Source organism: Cricetulus griseus, chromosome 3 (assembly GCF_003668045.3).
Source record: "Cricetulus griseus strain 17A/GY chromosome 3, alternate assembly CriGri-PICRH-1.0, whole genome shotgun sequence".
Lineage (NCBI taxonomy): Eukaryota > Metazoa > Chordata > Mammalia > Rodentia > Cricetidae > Cricetulus > Cricetulus griseus.
In genome coordinates, this window is record NC_048596.1 from 39,837,332 (window position 1) to 39,858,084 (window position 20,753).

The 20,753-nt window shown below is 39.6% G+C and overlaps 1 protein-coding gene across 1 annotated transcript in view; it reads left to right on the top strand.

The window, feature by feature from the left end:
• The window catches only part of Gda (guanine deaminase), a 53,797-nt gene extending 45,170 nt beyond the window's left edge, over positions 1 to 8,627 (top strand). Inside the window, exons 11-14 of the mRNA XM_035441930.1 lie at positions 1,997 to 2,143; positions 3,156 to 3,286; positions 3,991 to 4,018; positions 4,704 to 8,627. Coding sequence (XP_035297821.1) covers positions 1,997 to 2,143; positions 3,156 to 3,286; positions 3,991 to 4,018; positions 4,704 to 4,774 — 377 coding nt within the window. The 3' untranslated portion in view covers positions 4,775 to 8,627. The remainder of the gene's footprint in view (positions 1 to 1,996; positions 2,144 to 3,155; positions 3,287 to 3,990; positions 4,019 to 4,703) is intronic.
• Positions 8,628 to 20,753: the final 12,126 nt, after the last annotated feature.

Sequence of the window (20,753 nt, forward strand, 5' to 3'; positions counted from 1 at the left end):
CACAAAAGGCTTAATGGGTGCTTGTTATTTATTTGTGTGTATCCAAGTGTTTGTGCTTATAGTGTATGTTTGTGTGTGTGTGTGTGTGTGTGTGTGTGTGTGCATTTGTTAACATGTGTATATAGAGACCAGAGGTTAACCTCAGGTATCTTTCCTTAGGTGCTGTGATAGGGTCTTTGAATGGGACCTGAGGCTTGCCAGTTAAGCCGCATGAGCCCTAACTGTGTCTCTGCCTTTCCAATATGCCAACATTCTCAGCTTTTTACATAGGTCTTGTGGATCAAACACAGGCCCTAATGCTTGTGTGACAAACACTTTACTGACTGAGCTGTCTCCCCAGCCCAGATTATTTTCTATTAACACAGACTAATAACTTAAGTAGCTGTGATAAAACTTTTCAGGGAACCAGATGATCCTCTAGCAACACTGTTCTAGATAAAGAAAAGTACTCTACCAAAAAAAAAAAAAAAAACCCAAAACATACAAGTTTATCTAAGGGAATACAAGACAGTTGACCATAAAACTCAGCTGTAATTCAGAATTGCAACTAAATAACCAATTACTTTTGATAATTGTAATATTTATAGGCACTAAATAATCATATAAGCCTACCAGAAATGATGGGGACATTTAAAACTACAATGGATATTTGATTAGTTATAAAATGTATTCTCCAATAAAGCATGCTGCCTTGCTTGACATTATATCAACTTGTTTCATAAAATGCATTTGTTTCTGCCAAAGGCAGTGTTTCAATTCATTATGACTAGGGGCTTAAGCTAAGTCACTAAAACTCTCATTTCTCATTCAGTGATGCCAACCAGTATGGAAAGCTGTCCTTATCAGCCTTAGTTATTTATTGTACTAAGTTTCTAAAACTTAGTACAATGAACTTATGTTCATTCTAAAACTTTCTGAAGAATTATTGTTTTAAAAAATGCCTTTTTAATTTTCTAAACTTTTCATCTAGATTGGAATAACACTCAGACATTTTCTTAAATGTATGCCAATTGTGAGTTTATGTTAAATCACATTATAAACCTATCACAGCCATATTTGAGTAATTTCTGTGAGTGTTCAAGAAATAGAATATATCTCTTTATTAGCCATGAGGATATTATAGTGGGTTGAGTTGTAGTCCCCCAAAGAAGTCTACTAGAGCCTGTAACTATGGCCATATTAGGACTAAAGGTTTCTGTAGATAGAATTCAGGTAAAGCTGGCAAGATTAACTCATTCTGAAATGGGGTGGCTCCCAAGTTCAATGATCAATGCTTATAAAGGACAGTAAAGGAAGGCACAAAGACCCAAGAGAAGGCGATGTGAATGTGGACAAGAAACTGGAGTTACTGCCATAAGCCCGGGTCTCCATGAGGCATGAGAAGCTGGAAGGAACAAATCAGGATTCTTCCCGAAGGGTTGGGGTCCTTGCTGACACTTTCAGTGGTGCTAGGGTCTGACACGCTGGCCTTGTACAGTTTCAGCACACACTCTGTCTCTGAGCTATACTCCCCAGTCAGCCCTGCCGACACATGGATTTTAGACATCTGACTGCCAAAACTATGAGAGAAGCCATGTCTATTGTGTTAAGTCACAAGACTTGTGATGTTTTAAGCAATCCTAGAAGCTATTTCTGGAATAGATTAGATTTTAACGAAAGGTGGTTTTTAAAAATCAGCATGCAAAGTAATAGATTTTGTTAGAGCATTTTGATATGTGTATTGTCATTTACTTTGTTCTCATTTGTGCCCCTTGTCATGCTTCCTTCTTGTTTGTCCCTTTCCTTCCTGTAAATAGTGACCACTTCTGCTTTTATTCAAATGACAAAATATGAATTGATTTAAATATTGGCTTATAGTTATGTTTACAGATGAGAAAACTTTTAGAAAATGAAAAATACAATGTCATTAAAACCAGAGGAAGAAAACAACATATACACCTGTTATTCTACCCATCTTCATAAAGCTACTGTGGGGGCTTTGTCTTTCCTACCACAGATGTGGCTGGTGGTTACTCCTATTCCATGCTTGATGCCATCAGAAGAGCAGTGATGGTTTCCAATGTCCTCTTAATTAATAAGGTGAATGAGAAAAGCCTCACCCTCAAAGAAGTCTTCAGACTAGCCACCCTTGGAGGAAGCCAAGGTAATGACTAGTTTCTTCCTCTCTCACGTCATGTACAGCCATGCCAATTTGTGTCTTTTGCACCATAGTGAACTAAGGCAAATCCTATATTAATGACTGATATATGTCATATAACATACCCAAAGCACAGCCATGTAGTAAAACAATGAGCATTGACCTCAGTGACTTCAATGACCTCAATGTCTTTCTCAGAATACAAGCTTTAAAGAGATGTCAATCAAACAGCATCGCTGGCAGCAAAACCCAATATCTTCACATTCTTTAATATGTTATAAGAATGAGACATGTTCTCCCTTGGCATCCAGTGACCACGGACATGAGTTACAGCTGTAAGACAGGAGAAGTCAGTAGACATTATTGGCCTGTGCCCTATTTTAGAAAAGCACTCTTCATGGGCAACCTGAAGTTACAGAGTGACTTCCTTTCAAAATTGCTGCCTCTCTTGAGTGACAGGGTCTCTGGACTTTGAAAAGGAATATATATATATATATATATATATATATATATATATATATATATAATCTAAATATACTAAAACTCACACTAAAGAATTCATGATGAAAAAAGAAAGAATTCATGATGAGTATGCCTGTATTAGAAAGTTTGCATAGATTTTTGTGTTAATTTGAGGTTCAGTTCATGCAATGAAAATAAATACCACTAACCATTTCACAGAACAAAAAGGCAAAGCTAGGAGTGTTGGGGAAGAGGAGGAAAGGATGAAGTAGATAGATTTGTGACACGCTTGTTACTTTGAGGGTTCAGTGGAGTACACTGACAGCTGAAACTGAGATGTCATCAGCAGTGGTGATGAATGGAGCTACTTGCTTCCTGCTCCCTACTTTCTATACAGAGGTCATGTGACCTGTTGGAGTGAGAGGACTTCTCTACTTCACTGTTCAGATACTACCTTTGGAGGGTCTAGTTACATGTTGGCTGAGTCTGTCCTTGCAAACAAGGATATCACAATGATTCAGTGGTAATTCTGATTGCTATTCACTTCCATTTGTAGCCCTGGGGCTGGATAGTGCGATTGGAAACTTTGAAGTTGGCAAGGAATTTGATGCCCTCTTGATCAACCCCAAAGCATCAGACTCTCCCATTGATCTGTTTTATGGGGATTTTGTTGGTGATATTTCTGAGGTAAGTAAAAGGAAGTTAAATGAAATGCCTTTTGTCTTTTTTGTTTTTTTGGGGGGGGGCATCTATTTTTAAAACAATCATTATTAAAGTAAGCTATATTCACTTTGTTCATTTGTAAGAAATGCCCTTATGTTTTTAAAAATTATTTTGTTTTATTATTAGAGTAGGTTTCTGAGAAATAGGCTTCATCTCATTCATTTAGTCATTTTTTCCTGTTTTGCAACTTTAGAAATATTTGCATCATTTTTATATTGATTGATTTATTTAATACTCTGCATTTAACAATGTCAAGATTGTTTGTCAAGAATATTCCAGTAATAGGCAGGGCATGGTGGAGCACACCTTTAATCCCAGCACTAAGGAGACAAAGGCAGGAATATCTCCTTGAGTTTGAGGCCAGCCTGGTCTACATATTCCAAGACTATGAGGAGACACCCTGTTTCAAAAGCCAATAAATAAATAATATTCTAGTAAGGATAAACATTTGTTAATAGCTAGTAGACTGTGATTTTTTTTTGTTTGCTTGCTTTTGGCTTAGGTTTCCATTTATTTATTTGTTTTTGGAAAGACCATTTTTATTAAAATGTAAAATGTCATTAAGAAATAAATTTTAATTTCTGGAGTCTGTCAGTAACATTTCCATGTATATTTCATTTTTAAATGTACCAAGTATTATTTCTTAACACTTTTGTTTTCTATTTTAGGCCGTTATCCAGAAGTTCCTCTATCTAGGTATGTAGCTATGTTTCTGGGCTATAAATACAATTTTTTCTTGGTCAAGACTCTCTGTTCTTGGTACATTATGTTAAACTCTATGAATGTTACACTGTGATAATCATTTTTAAACAGTTCTCAGCACTGAGCTTGCACTATGGCACAATGTCTAACAATTCCCCAAGAACACACTTAAGTCCTGAGCTGGGACATAGAGGGGAAGATAGCTCCATGCCAAGCCCTCCTATGTCCCTTCTGTGTCCCTAACCTTTCTATTCTGGGACAGAACTGAATTCATGGTCAGAGTTCTATTCCTGGAGACATAATTGAACCAGGAGAGTCTAAGAGTAGCCTCCCTTCCCATTGTGTGAGTTCAGTGCTGGGTGAATTTGAGCTTTGAGAGGGCACAATCTATAGACTGCTTATCTTAATGTGCTTAACACAGAGATAGGGGTTTATTGATCATTGATTGATTTCCACCTCAGACACATAATGGAGACCCCAATTCACAATGAGCTATGATGTCATCTCTTGATCAAGTCATCCAAGGAGATTATAAATGATTTGGGAGAAATAGAGCTTCCACCTTTTTGCTTGTGTTTCTTCTTTTACAAGTGTTTTGCCTAAAACCTCTTTCAAAGGAAATTAAGGCAGTTATTGACCCAAAAACACAGTACACATGATTCTTTGTTTTTGCTTCCAGGAGATGACCGGAATATTGAGGAGGTTTATGTGGGCGGAAAGCAAGTGGTTCCATTCTCCAGCTCAGTGTAAGACCCTTGGGCATCCATGATGTTCTCCTGGGATGACATGGTTCTGCATCTTCCTTGTGCCCAGGTGCTGGTTAGAAAGTATGTTTTAAAAAGTGCCGTGTTCTTCGGATGACTTCTGTTTCTACGTCTGCTTCCAGTGCTCACTTGGTAAATTGTGCAAAGGAAGTGCACTGTTCCTCCACTTTGGTTGGGAGCAATCATAATTTCATGACAGTGCCTCCTTCGGGGCTGCTTAGATTTGTGTTAAGCTCATACAGAAGGCAGTGTTAACAGCTGGCACTGTGCTTCTAATATAGAAGGAAAAACTTTCTGTGTAGGGAAATACGGTGCAAAGAAATATCCCTATGTGGTTAGACATTCTGAGCTAAGTGAAAAGTTGGAAACTCCGTGTGAACCATTGAGTAGATTTTTATGAGAGGGCACAAGCTAGACTGGGAACAGATGTTGGAAAAATCATTGATTGTGCTTGGAAATTAAATACTGAGAACACTCATGTAAAAAGAGAACTTACTGGCTTTTAAAATGCGCTTCTAGGTTGACCTTATCTATGGAAATTTGCACTTTATGGAATTTGCATTTCAGAGATGTGTTATTGTTATGCTTTGCCTTCTTTAGGGATGAATGTCAGAACCCGAATGCCACATGCTTTTCAAATATAGTTCTGTGCTTCAAAGTGTTTGACAGAAGTTGAGTATTAAAGATTTACAGTCTCTTAGGGATAGTATTCATATAGCCACATGGCATAAATAGTTGTGTTTTTGTGTACTTCAGAGTCACCTTGATTTCTGGCTGTGTGGTGTTACAATTGCTTCTATTTTATTAGATGAGAAACAAGCCCCAGGTACTGCTGCTGTGTAGTCTGGGGTCTTCATAAATTGGGGAAGTACTGTACCCCTGGGAGCCATTAACAGTAACAGGACAGGGTTCTTTGCTCAATGCCCTATCTATTCAACACATTATGTCATCGTGTTTGTGAAGTTCTCCCCCTATCAATGTGCTAGAAATAAAAAGCCAAGTACAAATCCTTTAAGGAACTGTGAATAAGGCTCTGTAAGGCCTGTAGATCGAAAGTACTCTAATTTACCAGATTGTCACTTGAATTCCTTAAGATTTTTCTGGCAGTTTCTATTAGTAGGATTTACTGTGCTAGACATGAAGGAATATTAAACAAAAGAAGGCATTTTATCTTTTCTAACTAACATTATGTACCTTCTTATAACAATTAAAACCAGATTATAACCACATGGCAGATTCTTAGGAAGCAATGATAAGTTCTACTGAAATACTACATTTTTCTTAATTTATTCCACATAAACAATCAAAAATAGGGAACAGGTTTTGTTAACATATCATTTCATTTCCAGAATTTCGGTGAGTTTCTATATGATCTTATAACAGAAAAACCTTAGGCAATAGAGCTAATTCCGTGTTTTCAAGTCTGAAAGCACACAGTTCTTCTGCTGCCCTGTAAATCTCAGTGTCGCGTAGCATGCTAACTTGGCAGTCATTTGTCCAGATCTATTTTCCTGGTTAGAAGCACTTTTAGATTTGGTTGTGTAGACATTACATCTAAAGATGGTACAAATATTTAGTCTTACTTATTTTTATTTTTATTTTTTTTAAAGACAGTTTCTTTTGTGACATAGAAGTGAATAAGCCCAACTTCTGGTCTTAGTCTGAATGTCCAGTGTTTCAAACACACCAGCAACATCAAAATGATCTGCCAAACCCCCTCTCCCATTTCTCTCTGAGGCTGGCAAGTGTTTTTTGCTGTATCTTTTGACTCTTGCCAAAGTAACTGAATTACAGGGCATCTAAGCTGAGTGAAGCAGGCCAAGTAGCTTAGGTGTGTGTTGGGTAAGAGCTCTGCCAGCCAGCAGCCGCTTCCAGCCTTTGCAGACCCCACACTCCTCTTCCTCAAGAGTGTGCATTTTGATATTGAACATCAGCTTTTATTTAAACTTGAGATTCACACACAGTAACATAAATTAGTGTATTCTGGAAGTAGGAATAACAGTTATTTGCCACCATCCTAGCAAGCATCCAGATTAGTCCTGATAGTGTGTTACAAGCTGAATAACTTCTCATTGAAACAATGTATTGAAGTGTTTACATGTACTTTGATCTCCCTGCATCCCTTATAACTTAGGTGTTTTATTTTCCCAAGTGAAGTGTTCCTGAGTGTTACTTATGCTGTTTCAGTACCCCATACATGGGGTCAGATGTCCTGCACTTTGAAATGTTGCCTTTCCCTAATGTAGGCTGACTTTCTGAATTACAGGTAGGCACTATTTCTAGCCCATCCCTGTTGTCACTTTTTATTTTATTTGAATGGTTTGCTCTCTTTAAAAGAAAGGGATAAACAAAGAGATGAAGGAAGGAGGGAAGGAAGGTTAAAACATTATCCTTCCATCCTACTCCATACCATTTTCCTCGTTTCTCTAGAATTTTTGATGAAGTTCTTTGTAAAAAGTTAAAAAGCATTAAAATTATCATGTGTATTATATTTCCAAAATTTCTTGTAACCAAAATAAAAAGTAGGCTAATCAAGAATAATTTGATGGGGGGCATTTAAAATAAGAGATTAGAACCTGAAAAGTTGTTCTAATCTTCCATTGGGCCAAAGAGACTAAACTCCTCTGTTGTGTTATCTTTGCTGGTTCTTTACTTGCACTGTCAAAGACTTTAGAATCCAAGAGCACATCTATATTCATGCCAGAAGTAGGGCTTTCTAAGTTAATTCTGTGAGCATTGAGTCTCTTCTTCAGTGAGACATTTCAAAGTTAAAGGAAAGGACATGGTAGGAAACCCCTTCTTCATTGCTTAGCGGATTTTGAAGTGTGCCCTTGGATGTCCCTGTTGGCAAATGCTCTGAAATTTTACAGAGGAAACATAATGGCTGTGAGATCTAGCAATGTGTTATGGATCTTCACTCCCTAGCAGATTATCCCTATTTTTAAGCCTTTCCACTTCAGAAGCAGACATAGGGGAAGCCTTCAAGGCATCCTGGAGAGCACATTGCATCAGGCCCACCTTGTGTATATACATGTGGGAGATACCAGAACTGGTTGCTTCTGGAGCTTGGTGGGCATCTTTGAAAGTTGCTGCTGCTACTGCTGCTGGGATATTCAAATATTTTAAGAGAGTTACCTTAGCTATTAACAAACAGAATGAGAAGTGTATCAAAGGCATTAGCTTGAAATCATTTTTTAATCACAGAGACTCTGTATAATTTTTTTTAAGACCAAAAGGAGATGTTTGCAATTTCTATTCTACTCGCTGCTGCAGGTATGACATCACACATTACACTTTATAATGTCTCCAGAGACAGTATGAAAAAGTTTCTAAAGACCTGGGAAGAAGCAGGCCAGTGAAAAAGCACAGAGAAAAAGCAAAACAACTCTTGACATTCATTTGCCATGCATGTCTCCAAGCCTACTCCAACTTTCTTGCCCATCTGAAGCATTGGGTGTGAGAGAGTGAGTGTTTGAAGGGTTAGTTTGTGGATCTAGTCCAACTTTAGTGACATGCAAAAGCCAGCCAAGTCCACGATGAAATGAAATGTAAGCCCTGAGCAGGCTCTTACCAGGTTACTTGAGTAATTGATACCGTTGTTAACCTGTTACTTGGCAGTGACTCATCTGTCTATTTCTTACCCAGTAATCCTATCAGAAAGCATTCCTTACTTTATTGTTAACCTCTTGATGGCTGTTCTTAAGAATATATACATATATGTGAATGTAGTCAAGGGGACATCCTTCCCCTCAGTATTTGTATGATTTGCTTATTGTTACTGTACTGAGTGAGCTCCCTTGTGCATCAGGAAACAAAATAAATGAGATTTTGTGTTTGCATTAGTGTCTGTTGTGTGTGCTGTTTTGTTGCAAGTTCTATTGGTATGATGAAAGGAGGATGAATCTGAAAATACATTTTGCTTTTCTTATAATGGATTAAAAATAGACTAGAATATTTAGCCATGGGTCAACATACACCTTCCATCATATCACCATACATGGATTTTTAAATTAAGCTACTTCAATGGTCCATCTAGATTGGCAGCTTATTTGAGTTGATTAGGGGATCAGTAAAAACATATTCCAGTTGAGTCTGTAAGGAAGCACAGGACATGAATAGATCATGAAGGCTGTGACCTAATGAATAGTTTAATCCACTAATGAATTTAAGATTCAACTATAGTGTTGGGAGGGGGTGAAACTATAACAGGTGAGGCCTAGTGGGAGGATGTAGATCACTACAGACATGTTATTTCTGTTACTGTCCACTCAACATCCTGTCTGCTATGATGTAAGTCATTCCACCCTGTCCTCCTTGTCATGATGAATTGAAACATCTGGTATTGTGAGCAAAATAAACCGTCCTCTATTAAACTCTTTATATCAGCTAGCACTTCTAGCATTTTCAACCCTTTAGAATCAGATCACTATGCTTTCAGCTTTAGCATAGCTGATTTTTCTTATTATTTAAAACATATTTGTTTATAATTTACATGAATGTGCAAGTGCCTGCTATGTGTACTATATGTGTGCCAGTGCCTGTGAAGGCCAGAAGAAAATGTCATATCTCCTGGAACTGGAGTTATAGGTGGTTGTGAGGCTCCTGATGTGGGTGATAGGAATTGAACCCATGTCCTCTGCAAGAGCAGCAAGTGTTTTTTAACTGGTAAGCCATCTTTCCAGCTCTGTTTGTCATGTTTTTAAAGCTAGAACCCAGAATAAGAAATATACCTCACATCAATAATCAGTTCATTGGGATGTAGGAAAGGCAGATCTATGGGGAAGCTACGAGTACCTACACATTAAAAACTGGGGACCTCTTCACATTACATCTTTGAGATGATACATCTCAAAGCCTTAGAAAATCAAGAATAAAATAAATCTAAAACCATATAAGGAAAAATAGTAAAAGTCAGAGTTGACGCTTATGAGCTGGCAACTAAAAAAAATAAGAGTTGATTCTTGAAAAGGGAGAAAAATAGAGGAAAGAAAAAGAACAAACCCTTAACTAAGCCAACTAAAAGAAAAAGACCTAAATTAATAAATTACGTTGAAATTGGAATATTACAGCAGGTTGCATGGAAAACAAGAGGATCATTAGAGATTATCATGAAATTTTACACTCTCACAAACTGGAAAAATCTAGAAGAAATAGAAAAATTTCTAAACATATAAGCTTACCACTTGAGCCAAGAATATATACTCAATCTAAATAAACAGCTGCCAAAACCAAGATTGAACAGGATGTCTCCCATCAGAGGAAAGCCTAGGACCAGACACATTCACAAGTGCATTTAACCAGGCATTTACAGAACTGTCAATTGTGAGCTTCAAACTATTCTATAAAATAGAAATGGAAGAGACAAATGCTCACTTTATGAAGGAAGACACTGATACAAAGTCCAGGTAACAACAACAAAAAAAAAAAAAAAAAAAACAAATTATTTGATGTATAAAGATGCAAAAATGGCTGGGTGTTGGTGGCACATGCCTTTTTAATCCCAGCACTTGGGAGGCAGAGGCAGGTGGATCTCTCTGAGTTTGAGACCAGCCTGGTCTACAAGAGCTAGTTCCAGGACAGGCCCCAAAGCTACAGAGAAACCCTGTCTCGAAAAACCAAAAAAAAAAAAAAAAAAAAAAAAAAAAAAAAAAACCAAACCAAACCAAACAAACAAAAAAAAAAAACACTGCAGATTTATTTCAATAACACATTACAACCATGACTAAATTGGTCCCATTCTAGAGAAGCAAGAATGGTCCACCATCCATTAATCAATAAACATGTTAGAGCCTATAGATAGAATCAAGAACAAATATTGTATTATCATCTCAATAGATACAGAAAAAGCTTTTGATGAGTTTTAACACTGCTTCATGTTAATGAATCTAAAAAAATCAGGAATAGAAAATCATAACAAAGGTAACATTCATTAAACCTATAACCAACATTTCACGGAAGGGTGAACTGGAATGCAGTTCTACATCTACAATCAAGCACAAGATGGGATTTCTAATTTTGCCCCTGTCATTTAATGTGTAGCTGGAAATCTTAGCTAAAGTAACAAGGCAAGAAAAAGAAATAAGAGATATAAATGGGGAAAAGAGAAGTTCATTTGTCCCTATTTGTAAATGATATGTTCTTATACCTAAAATACCTTAAAGAATCTACCAGAAGACTCTTAGATTTGATAAATGCTTCCAGCAAAGTAGCAGGATACAAAAGTAACATACAAAATCATTAGTTAAAAAAAAATAAACCGCCGGGCGTTGGTGGCACACGCCTTTAATCCCAGCACTAGGGAGGCAGAGGCAGACAGATCTCTGTGAGTTCGAGGCCAGCCTAGTCTCCAGAGTGAGTGCCAGGATAGGCTCCAAAGCTACACAATTAACCCTGTCTTGGAAAACCAAAATAAATAAATAAATAAATAAATAAAAATAAAATAAATAAATAAAAATAAAAAAATAATGAAGTCACCAACCAAGAAATCAAGAAAATAATCCCATTCACAATAGCCAACAACCAACCAACCTACTAGGAATAAACCTAATCAAGGAGATTAAGAACCTCTATGACAAAAACTTGAAAACTCCAAACAAAGTAAGTCCCCAAAGACGCAAGGATTTCCTATGTTCACAGATTAGCAACATTTTTAAAATTTTAAAAATGAGGGGCTGGAGAGATGACTCAGCAGTCAACAGCACTTGAGGTTCTTGCCAAAGACTTGGATTGGGATTCCAGCACTCACATGGTGGCTCACAACCATCCATAACTCCAGTTCCAGGGGATCTGGTGCTTGCTTTTGACTTTTGCAGCCCCCTGCCCAACACACACACACACACACACACACACACACACACACACACACACACACACAGAGTCATGCACGTAGATAAAAATAAAATTTTTAGAAGAGTCTAAAAATGACTAACTCACCAAATGAAGCCCAGATTCAATACACTTCCCATCAAAGTTTCAGTAACATGCTTTACAGAGCTTACATTCATAAAGTAACATAATATGCCCCAATTTTGAGCATAAAAAGCAATGTGACAGGTGTCATAATACCTGCTTTAAAATGATGCTTCAGAACCACACTTAGAAGAACAGCAAAGTATCGGCACAAAAGATACTGTCTTGGTCAGTGTTCTGTTGCTATTTAGAGACACCATGATCAGGGAAATGCTTATAAGAGATAATTTAATTGGGGCTTGCTTACAGTTTCAGAGGTTTGGTTCATTATCATCATGGTGGGAAACGTGGTAGGACACAGGCAAACATAGTGCTGGTGAAGTAGCTAAAGAGTTCTACATCAGAATCTGCAGGCCTCAGGAAGAGAGCCATTGGGCCTGGCTTGAACTTTGGAAACCTCAAAGACCACCCCCAGTGACACACTTCCTCCAACAAGGCCACATCTATTCCTTCTCAAAGAGTGCAACTCCCTGATGATTAAGCATTCAAATATGTGAATCTATAGGGGCTATTCTTATTCAAACCACCACAGACATGCAGACCAACGAGATAGAAGAGACTCAGAAATAAACCCATTCAGCTATACCTATTTTGACAAAAGTGGCAAAAATATGCATTAGAAACAGTTTAGGAGGTAGAACCAAAAAAAGTTGAATACACAACCATTAAAACCTTCATTTTGTTTATTTTTGACTATTAATCAAGTAATGCTAAGGTAAGGGTCTTCTGTACATAAAACTTCCCACATATGATTTCTCAATAGTATTACATGTTCGTGTTTCTATATTACAGCATGAAGTCTAAAGCCATTCATAGATTTGATCTATAGATTTGCCCCTATCCCCAGTGCCTGAGCAACTCTCAGGACAAGTCTCCATGGCTTCTCCCCCTTCCTCAGAACAGCTGTAGGGTGTGCTGGAATGTCAGCATCTGAGTATTGAGAAACTGCCCGGATTTCTGAGATGTGATGGCTCAGGTATCCCGTCCCTTGGGTGGAAGCCTGAGGACCTTCAGATGAGGTACATGTCAAACAAATGCATTTAAGACTCTGCACACCATGGGCAGTTCTCTTGACCAGTGGGGGTCCCGCTGTCTGCAAAACCTCTGGCTGTATTGTCTCCTACCACCTACTCTAATAAAGTCCTTTCGTTTGACTTACTGTATGGTAGTTTTGTCTTGCCTGACTCATGCATTTACCAGGAACTGCAGCCCACAATGGAGTGGGGTACCGTGCTGGCTAGTTTTTTGTCAACTTGACACAATGTAGAGTCATTTGGGAAGAGGGGGGCTCAATGGAGAAAATGTCCCTACCAGAGTGGTCCATGGGTGAGCCTGTGCAGCATTTCTTTGATGGATGTGGGAGGACCCAGCTCATTGTGGGTGGTGCCATCCCTGGGCAGGTGGTTCCTGGTTGTATAAGAAAGCAGTCTGAGCAAGTCAAGAGGAGCAATGCCAGTAAGCAGCATTCCTTTATGTCCTCTGCTTCAGTCCCTGCCTCAAGTTCCTGCCCTGACTGCAGCAAGAGATATGCTACATGCTGTAAGATGAAATAAACCTGTTTATCCCCCCAGACTGCTTTTGTCATGGTGTTTTGTCACAGCGATAGACCTTACACAACTTTTGGGGGAGCGTGGAGGGTTGAGACAGTTTCATGTAGCCCAGGCTGACCTATGTAGCTGACACTCACTATGTACCTGAGAATAGCCTGATCCTCTTTGTCCACTTCCAAGTACTGAGATTACAGGAGTACATAGCCACACCCAACTCTGGCTACTTCTTTTCTTTTAAAGAACAATCTAGGCAAAATATACAGTAGAGAAATTTCGTGCACATGAATTAGCAATAATAACAATGCCCAATTTGAGGGCACTGTGTTCTGTAGTAGCAATTAACAGACATACAAAAATTATTTTATGGTACTGAATTAAAGATTTGAATAAAGTAAGATTTACACATAAAAGAAATACAGAACTGTGATAAGGCTCTTCAGGGATCCATGAAGAAATTACTCAGTGGAACAGAACAAACAGTAAGTTTTTGTTACCAACAAAAGCAGGGTTTTGTTTAATCTTTTAAAGAATGGGAATAGTGTAAATGGGGACAGGGGTGGGAGGCCAGGGTAAGGAGAAAATGTAGGGACAAGTGACACCAAAGTCCCCTTGAAAAGCCGTATAGAAACTTACTACCAAAGATGCTTCTTAATATGTGTGTATGTATGTACTAAATATATATTTAATCCAAAAATGTGCACACATGTGTGCACACGTGTACAAACACACATACACACACACACACTATATATATATATATATATATATATATATATATATATATATATAGAGAGAGAGAGAGAGAGAGAGAGAGACTGACTCACCATATACTGGGAGAATGCTACAACTAGACATGTTATACCACCAAGTAAAACACACAGTGTAAGGAATGGGTTACATCTTGTTAGTCATTGGCCAAAGGGTCCCATAGATGCCCCAAGACATCACAGGCTATTGCCAAGGCAATTGGTTACTCTTTATAACCTAAAGGTAAGGTACTATTACTGAAGACACAATTTACTTATGTCATCAAACATGGAGAAATCAAGTAGGTGCCCAACTAGAAGCTTCATGCCCATGGTACTCTGTATGGTACTGGAAGAGAAAAGTAGTCATTAATATAGTCATCAGGTAGCTACAAACCCTGGGGTCTACAACAGAAAGCTGCCTGCAAGGTATGCTGGTGTAATTGTGGCACAAATTATGAAAGTAACCAACCACTCTTTGATTGGATTTAAGGCCCACTCCATGAGACAGGGTCCAGACTAGACACTGCTAAAGTGACCAAGAACCTGAGACTAGATAGGCCATTGGCCATGGGGGAGAAACATGCCCCCATTATTCAGCTATGGGAACATAGCAATAAAATGATAATTACCCATTTTATTCTTGTAGTAGGTGGTAATTAAAACAGAAACCCACAAATGGCCAATGTATGGAAAGTGAAAAACTTTTCCTCACTCAGCCCCAAATGGGATGCCGTTATCAAATTCCTCTCCTCACTGCTCAGGGATTTATGCAGAAGAGGAGGTAGAAAGAATTTGAGAGCTAGTGGTGGTGGAGGAACCATTTAAATAACATCACCCAGACATAATAGGACTGATACACATATGGACTTACAGAGACGGTGACAGCACACACAAGACCTGCACATGTTCAAACCAAACAACGTCTTAGCATAGCGAAGCGGAAGTACAAGTGGGGTCCTACCCCAGCCAGGAAGCTATTTGCAATTGATACCTGCTGATAAAGTGAAAAAATCAGTTTTCTACAATGGAGGGTCACCAGTTATATCACATGCACTCCAGGGCAGAAACCAAGCCCAGGGATAGTTGGCCAACAACAAATGAAGTCCACGTTTTTGTTGTTTATTTGTTTGTTTTGTTTTGGTATTTTTAATCACCTTTTTTTCTCTGAGCTAGAGAACATGAAGTTGGGTTGGTAGAGAGATGGGGGAAGATCGGGGAGGTTTCGGCAAGGGAAAGAACATGATCAAAATCTATTGTATGAAAATTTGTAATTCAAAATAGATAAAGGGGAAAGATTCTCTCTTCTTTAAATGAATAAAATTACGTTTTAAAAATAATGAATTTTCCCACTGTGGCAGGCATCAGCTTTATCTCCAACCGTGTATCTAATGTACACCATTTTGAGGGTGGCAAGGATCATATGTGAGTTACTCAAGAAAAGTGCAGGGCTTTGTGAGTTCAGAAATTGTGTTTTGTGTGCAGCAAAGGTCATTATGCCATCACTGGGCAGAAAGTTCATTAGCAAACTTTGCAGAAATTTCCACCAGCAGGTGACAAGAACAGCGCTGGCCATAAAGGAAATGCTCCTACCCATAAATACCCAGGGCTGCCTCCTGACCCTGGGACCTGAGACTGTAGAGTTGATGAGCAGATGACTGCTAATCCCCAACATGCTCTCAGGGCCACAGAAACTGCTGTCACTTTGACATTAATGGGACACTTTAATACCTGATGTTGGCGCGAGCCTCTTCTGTATCCGTTCTGATGATACAGAACTTAAACTTAAACTTAAAAGCCAAGTCTGAACACCTTTAGTTTCCTTGTGCCTCCCACTACTGACTTCTCTGGAGACCTGGCACAATATTTTAAAGGACCATTTTCTTTTCAAATAAATGAATGAAGGCTATACAACAAAATGACCATCTCTTAGGAACTTTGCTGTTTCCCATGTCATCCCTGTCCGCCAGGGGCTCTGACCTCCCCACCTGTACAATAACTGCCACCCAACCCAGCTCTTCAGGGTCCCAACAGCAGCTTTCATTAATGGGGTCTCCAACTTCCTTCCATATGGTAAATGTCCTAACATCTAGTCAGTCATGGGGGAGGGAATCGATACAAAGATCATATTTCTATCATTTATAGAAATAACTGAGGGCAAATTTAGCCAGTGAAATGGGCAGTTCCCTCTGTAGAAGCAATCGCCCTTTTGAAGATGACTCCATGTACTGACAACCAGTTGTAAGAAAACGTGGGGAGCCTTGAACTAAATGTACTGGGAGACATGGTGAAAGACTGTGCTACTCAGTCACAACTGGGGAACTCTTCCCCAGCCAGGAAGACATGAAGGTAAGGGTCCCAAAGACAACCCATGAAATATTTGTTTTTTTTATAACAAATTATAAGTTTTTATAATTAAGTTATAAGTTTTTTTTATAACTTATTTGTTTTGTTTTGTTTTTTGAGACAGGGTTTCTCTGTGTAGCTTTGGAGCCTATCCTGGCACTTGCTCTGGAGACCAGGCTGGCCTCGAACTCACAGAGATCCACCTGCCTCTGCCTCCCGAGTGCTGGGATTAAAGGCATGCGCCACCAATGCCCGGACCCCATGAAATATTTAGACACCGTTAGTGTAGTATTAAAATCCAGGGCTGTGTGTGCCTCTAGAGGCCCTTCAGTGCTTTGTTCTACCCAGACTAACTAAATATCAGCGAGTGGAGGAGCCTCAAGTGGAAGGAGATCCCGGGGCCTCTACAGGATGAAGTGCCATTTTGTTCTGAAGGACACTTGAACTCAGGATACGAGGACACTGAGGCTCATCCCAGGGCATGTCTACTAGGATCCTCCGCAGTCATGTGCCTCACGATCATGCCTTGACATGCACATGCTCACAGAAGAGCAATTCCATGCCATGGCTTTGTCCTTTCTACAGTGCCAATCTGAGGCAAAAGTGGAACATCACTCATGTCTGGCTGGTCACCTGCTGTGGCTAGCAGTGTTTCCAGGTTCCAAGTGCACTACACAAATCAAAGCACTTTCTACTTTGTACAATGATTAAAAGAAAAGTTAGAAGACACTGCCATAGAACTTGATTTCCCAGCTGCAGCTGACTTGGCTTGGAGGCCAGACTCATTTAGGGTTGGAATGCTGTACAGACACAGGCTTCATTATGGTTGACTGTAGTCCATGGGGTGCTGACAACTGGGAGCAGACTATGCGTGGCTTTGAAGCTAAGAAGGTCCTTCTAATTACCACAAAAGTGTCTTTCCAGCCAGCTGGCCCAGCAGCCACTGAGCAAAGCTTGTGTGGTGGTATATGTCTGCTTCAAACATTCTTAGTTCCCTTGAGTGTCTCTGCAAGATTCTGGTGTAGGGTATTCTAATTGTTATTATAGCAAAACGCCATCACATTTAAAGAGGAAAATACTAATCAAAATGTTTTCTGATGCTTGGCATGAAGCACATGCCTGTAGTTCCAGCATTTTGGAGGCAGGGGTAGGAAAATGACAGGATCCCAACCAGTCTTAATACAACCCTGTCTTGACAAAACAAAATAAAATATTTTATAACAAGGTGTAACACAGTAGCAAAAGGGTTGCCTACTGTGCACAGGTTCTAGGTTCAATTCCAGAGACACACCGGTGAGTGCACATACACAGAGATTCACACATAAACACACAAAATCACATACACAGACACATGCATACAGATGCACTAAGAAAGACATACACACATTTACACACACAGATTTTACTGCTGAGTGTAAGGCACAGTGGAATTGGTTTGGCAAATTACACACCAAGTTATGAAGCTCCTCCTTTATTCTGTCCAGCTATTGGCTGGTCAATGTCTTTATTAAACTAACCACAGTGACATATATTCATTCACACAGTGTAAAGGAATATTCCACAAATAAGAGTCATAGAAATTAAATTATCCAGCTGGGCGTTGGTGACGCATGCCTTTAATCCCAGCACTCGGGAGGCAGAGGCAGGCAGATCTCTGTGAGTTCGACGCCAGCCCAGTCTCCAGAGAGAGTGCCTGAATAGGCTCCAAAGCTACACAGAGTCTGTCTTGGAAAAAAAAAATCCTTCTTCAAGCCCATAAAATGATAATCTCACATGTGACCTTGCAATGTACCTCAGTAATCAAACATTTGTCTAGTATATATGAAGCTGTGGTTTTAATCCCTAATAAAACATTCTCTCTCTCTCTCTCTCTCTCTCTCTCTCTCTCTCTCTCTCTCTCTCACACACACACACACACACACACAAACAGCATATTACATTTTCATGAAACAGGTGCTCTTGTTTGTTACTCCTGAGACAGCAGTGGTAATAATCTGAGAGGAAGAATTTAATAGCAGTTTTCAAAAACTAAAGGTCCTTGTGTCCTCTTACCTTATAATTCGGCTCTGGGGAGTTTATTCTCTACACAAACACAAAACTATTTTTGTAATTGTGGTAGCAAAAGATTATGAACAGCCTGAAAGTCCATACACAGAGAATTAGGCCCCAATGGAGCTGCTTGCAACTTTCTGAAGCAGTTGCCTCTGAGGGAACTGGGGACTCGATTTGCATCTCACAGCCTTCTCTTTTGCATTTGTGGTATCTAAATTTTGTGGTGATCTTATGCATTGCACATTGAAATGCATGCATATCATACAGTGAAAAATAAAACCAGAACTGAAGCAATAACAACAGCTAGCACGGTACATGCTGATTCTACACGCAAAGCATCATTCCAGAGGTTTATGATATTGGCTCAAGTAATCTTCACAAAATTCTAAGGAAAAGGCATATCAGCTTTTCAGACAACAGGAGTTAAGCAACTGAGTTGGATACTAGATCACGTAAGGGGCATTAGCCACGCAATTAGCAAGATTCGGTCGAGGTTTGCAGGTTAGCCAGAGAACTGCAAACTGTCTTTTAAAGAGACAGAGAATGCATGTTTTGAGTTCTGTAGATGAAGTGAAAGAATCCCTGAGGGTCCTTGGCAGCTACTCGGCTCTGCGACGTCAGCACAAAAGCAGATGGAGATAATGAGCATGTGCAGTCTGAAGCAAATTCATTCACAAACTTTGAAATTTGAATTTCATGTGTTAAATGGTTCTTAACTGTCTAGACTCATTCTTAGCTAGAGGGCTCTGCAGAAAGAGATGATGATCTTAATGTCACTGTCTGGTCGCAGTTTAACCTTCGGGTAAGAAAACAGTATTAACGGTCTGCTCCGGACTTTCAAAGTGATTCCCCTTATTTTCAGAAAATAGACATGGAGATAGAGTTAAAATATTTGTCTGTTACCAATTTTCCGGTGCCAAATAGTTGCTCAGCTTTTACTTGTATACATCCACTGATGGGAAATTCATTTAAATCCTTCACTATAGGGCAACATAAATTAATTAAAAAAAAGCCTTTACCGAATTGAAGGGAAGTATTCCAAGTTAGGGAGAAATATTATTTGAAAGTGAACAAAACCAGTGTTTGCTACATGGTTGTAAAACTGGCTTTTTTTTTTTTTTTTCCAGTAGCAATCCTTGGAGGTGGTGAAGCTAATGTTTAACCAGTCTGCCACCTAGTGGCCAAGGCACGAATAGGTGCATTTGAAATAAAATCTCTCCTAACTCCCAAGGGCCTGGGCGGCGGCGGGGGAGGAGGGTGGGGCTTTCCTCGTGCCTTTTTTAATCTTTATAAAAACTTTGCTACTAGGTGATTATTGTTTAAAATGGTGATGGTTGCGAGTTAGACAATATTAATTCCGTTTAATAGAAAGCAGATGGCTAAACCTGTCATTCAAAGACCGCATCCCACCTAGCCGGACTCCCAGGGCGCGAGCCTGCTCTGTAGTCCACTAACATACAAAATCTGGGCTGCACCTGGGGCTCATTTCAGTCAGTAGAGTTCCGCAGAAGTGATGTGCTGATTCTGGGCCTAAACCTTTGGGGGAAGCCTGGAAACGTCTGCTACTGGAAGGTGTAAGCCATCATTTAAGAAGTCTAGGTAGAAAGGCCTATTGTCGAAGAGGCTGGGTAGACAGAACATAGGAGAAGGTACACAGAGATGAGTAAGTCATAGCATCACATGCAGAGTGAGCAAAAGTAGTGAGGGAAGGGATTCAGGATAGAGAAGGAGAAGAAGGCAGAACGAGAGAGGGAGGGAGAGGGGAGCCCTTAACTCCATAGTCCTGACTTCCAGATATCTCTGCAAGAGTCATATTTGCAAACAATCTCCAGAGTACGCCAGTTGAACCTCTATCTACTCAGTCCTCCAAGTGTCATTGCATTAGATCCAGCTGAACTCCATCGGCCTACAGACTCACGGGAAAACTACTGGTCAAAGGCACTCGTTTTGAGACAGTTCTCTCCGGTCTAATAGATAACTGAAATGAGAAGATCCGTAAGTAGAGTGTGGTGGGAGTTATCAACTTCCTGCCTCTCACCTTCAATGCGCCCTTGCTTGGTGTGATCTGTGAAGATGAAGTGGAGTCCTCAACAGCCTTTCTTTGACATCCAGTGTAATGCTCAGCTTTATCAGTAGAGGACCCCAAGAAGGAAAGCTCCCGGGTGCTTTCAGTAGGCTCCCGAAGAGCGACTTCCTATGGCAAAAATTTCTCCACAGTTGTGCACTATATGCTTTCGTGGCCTCTCCAGGAAAGCGGTGGTCATGTGGCTAATGGTCTCGGACAGTGCGAAGCCACCCGTGT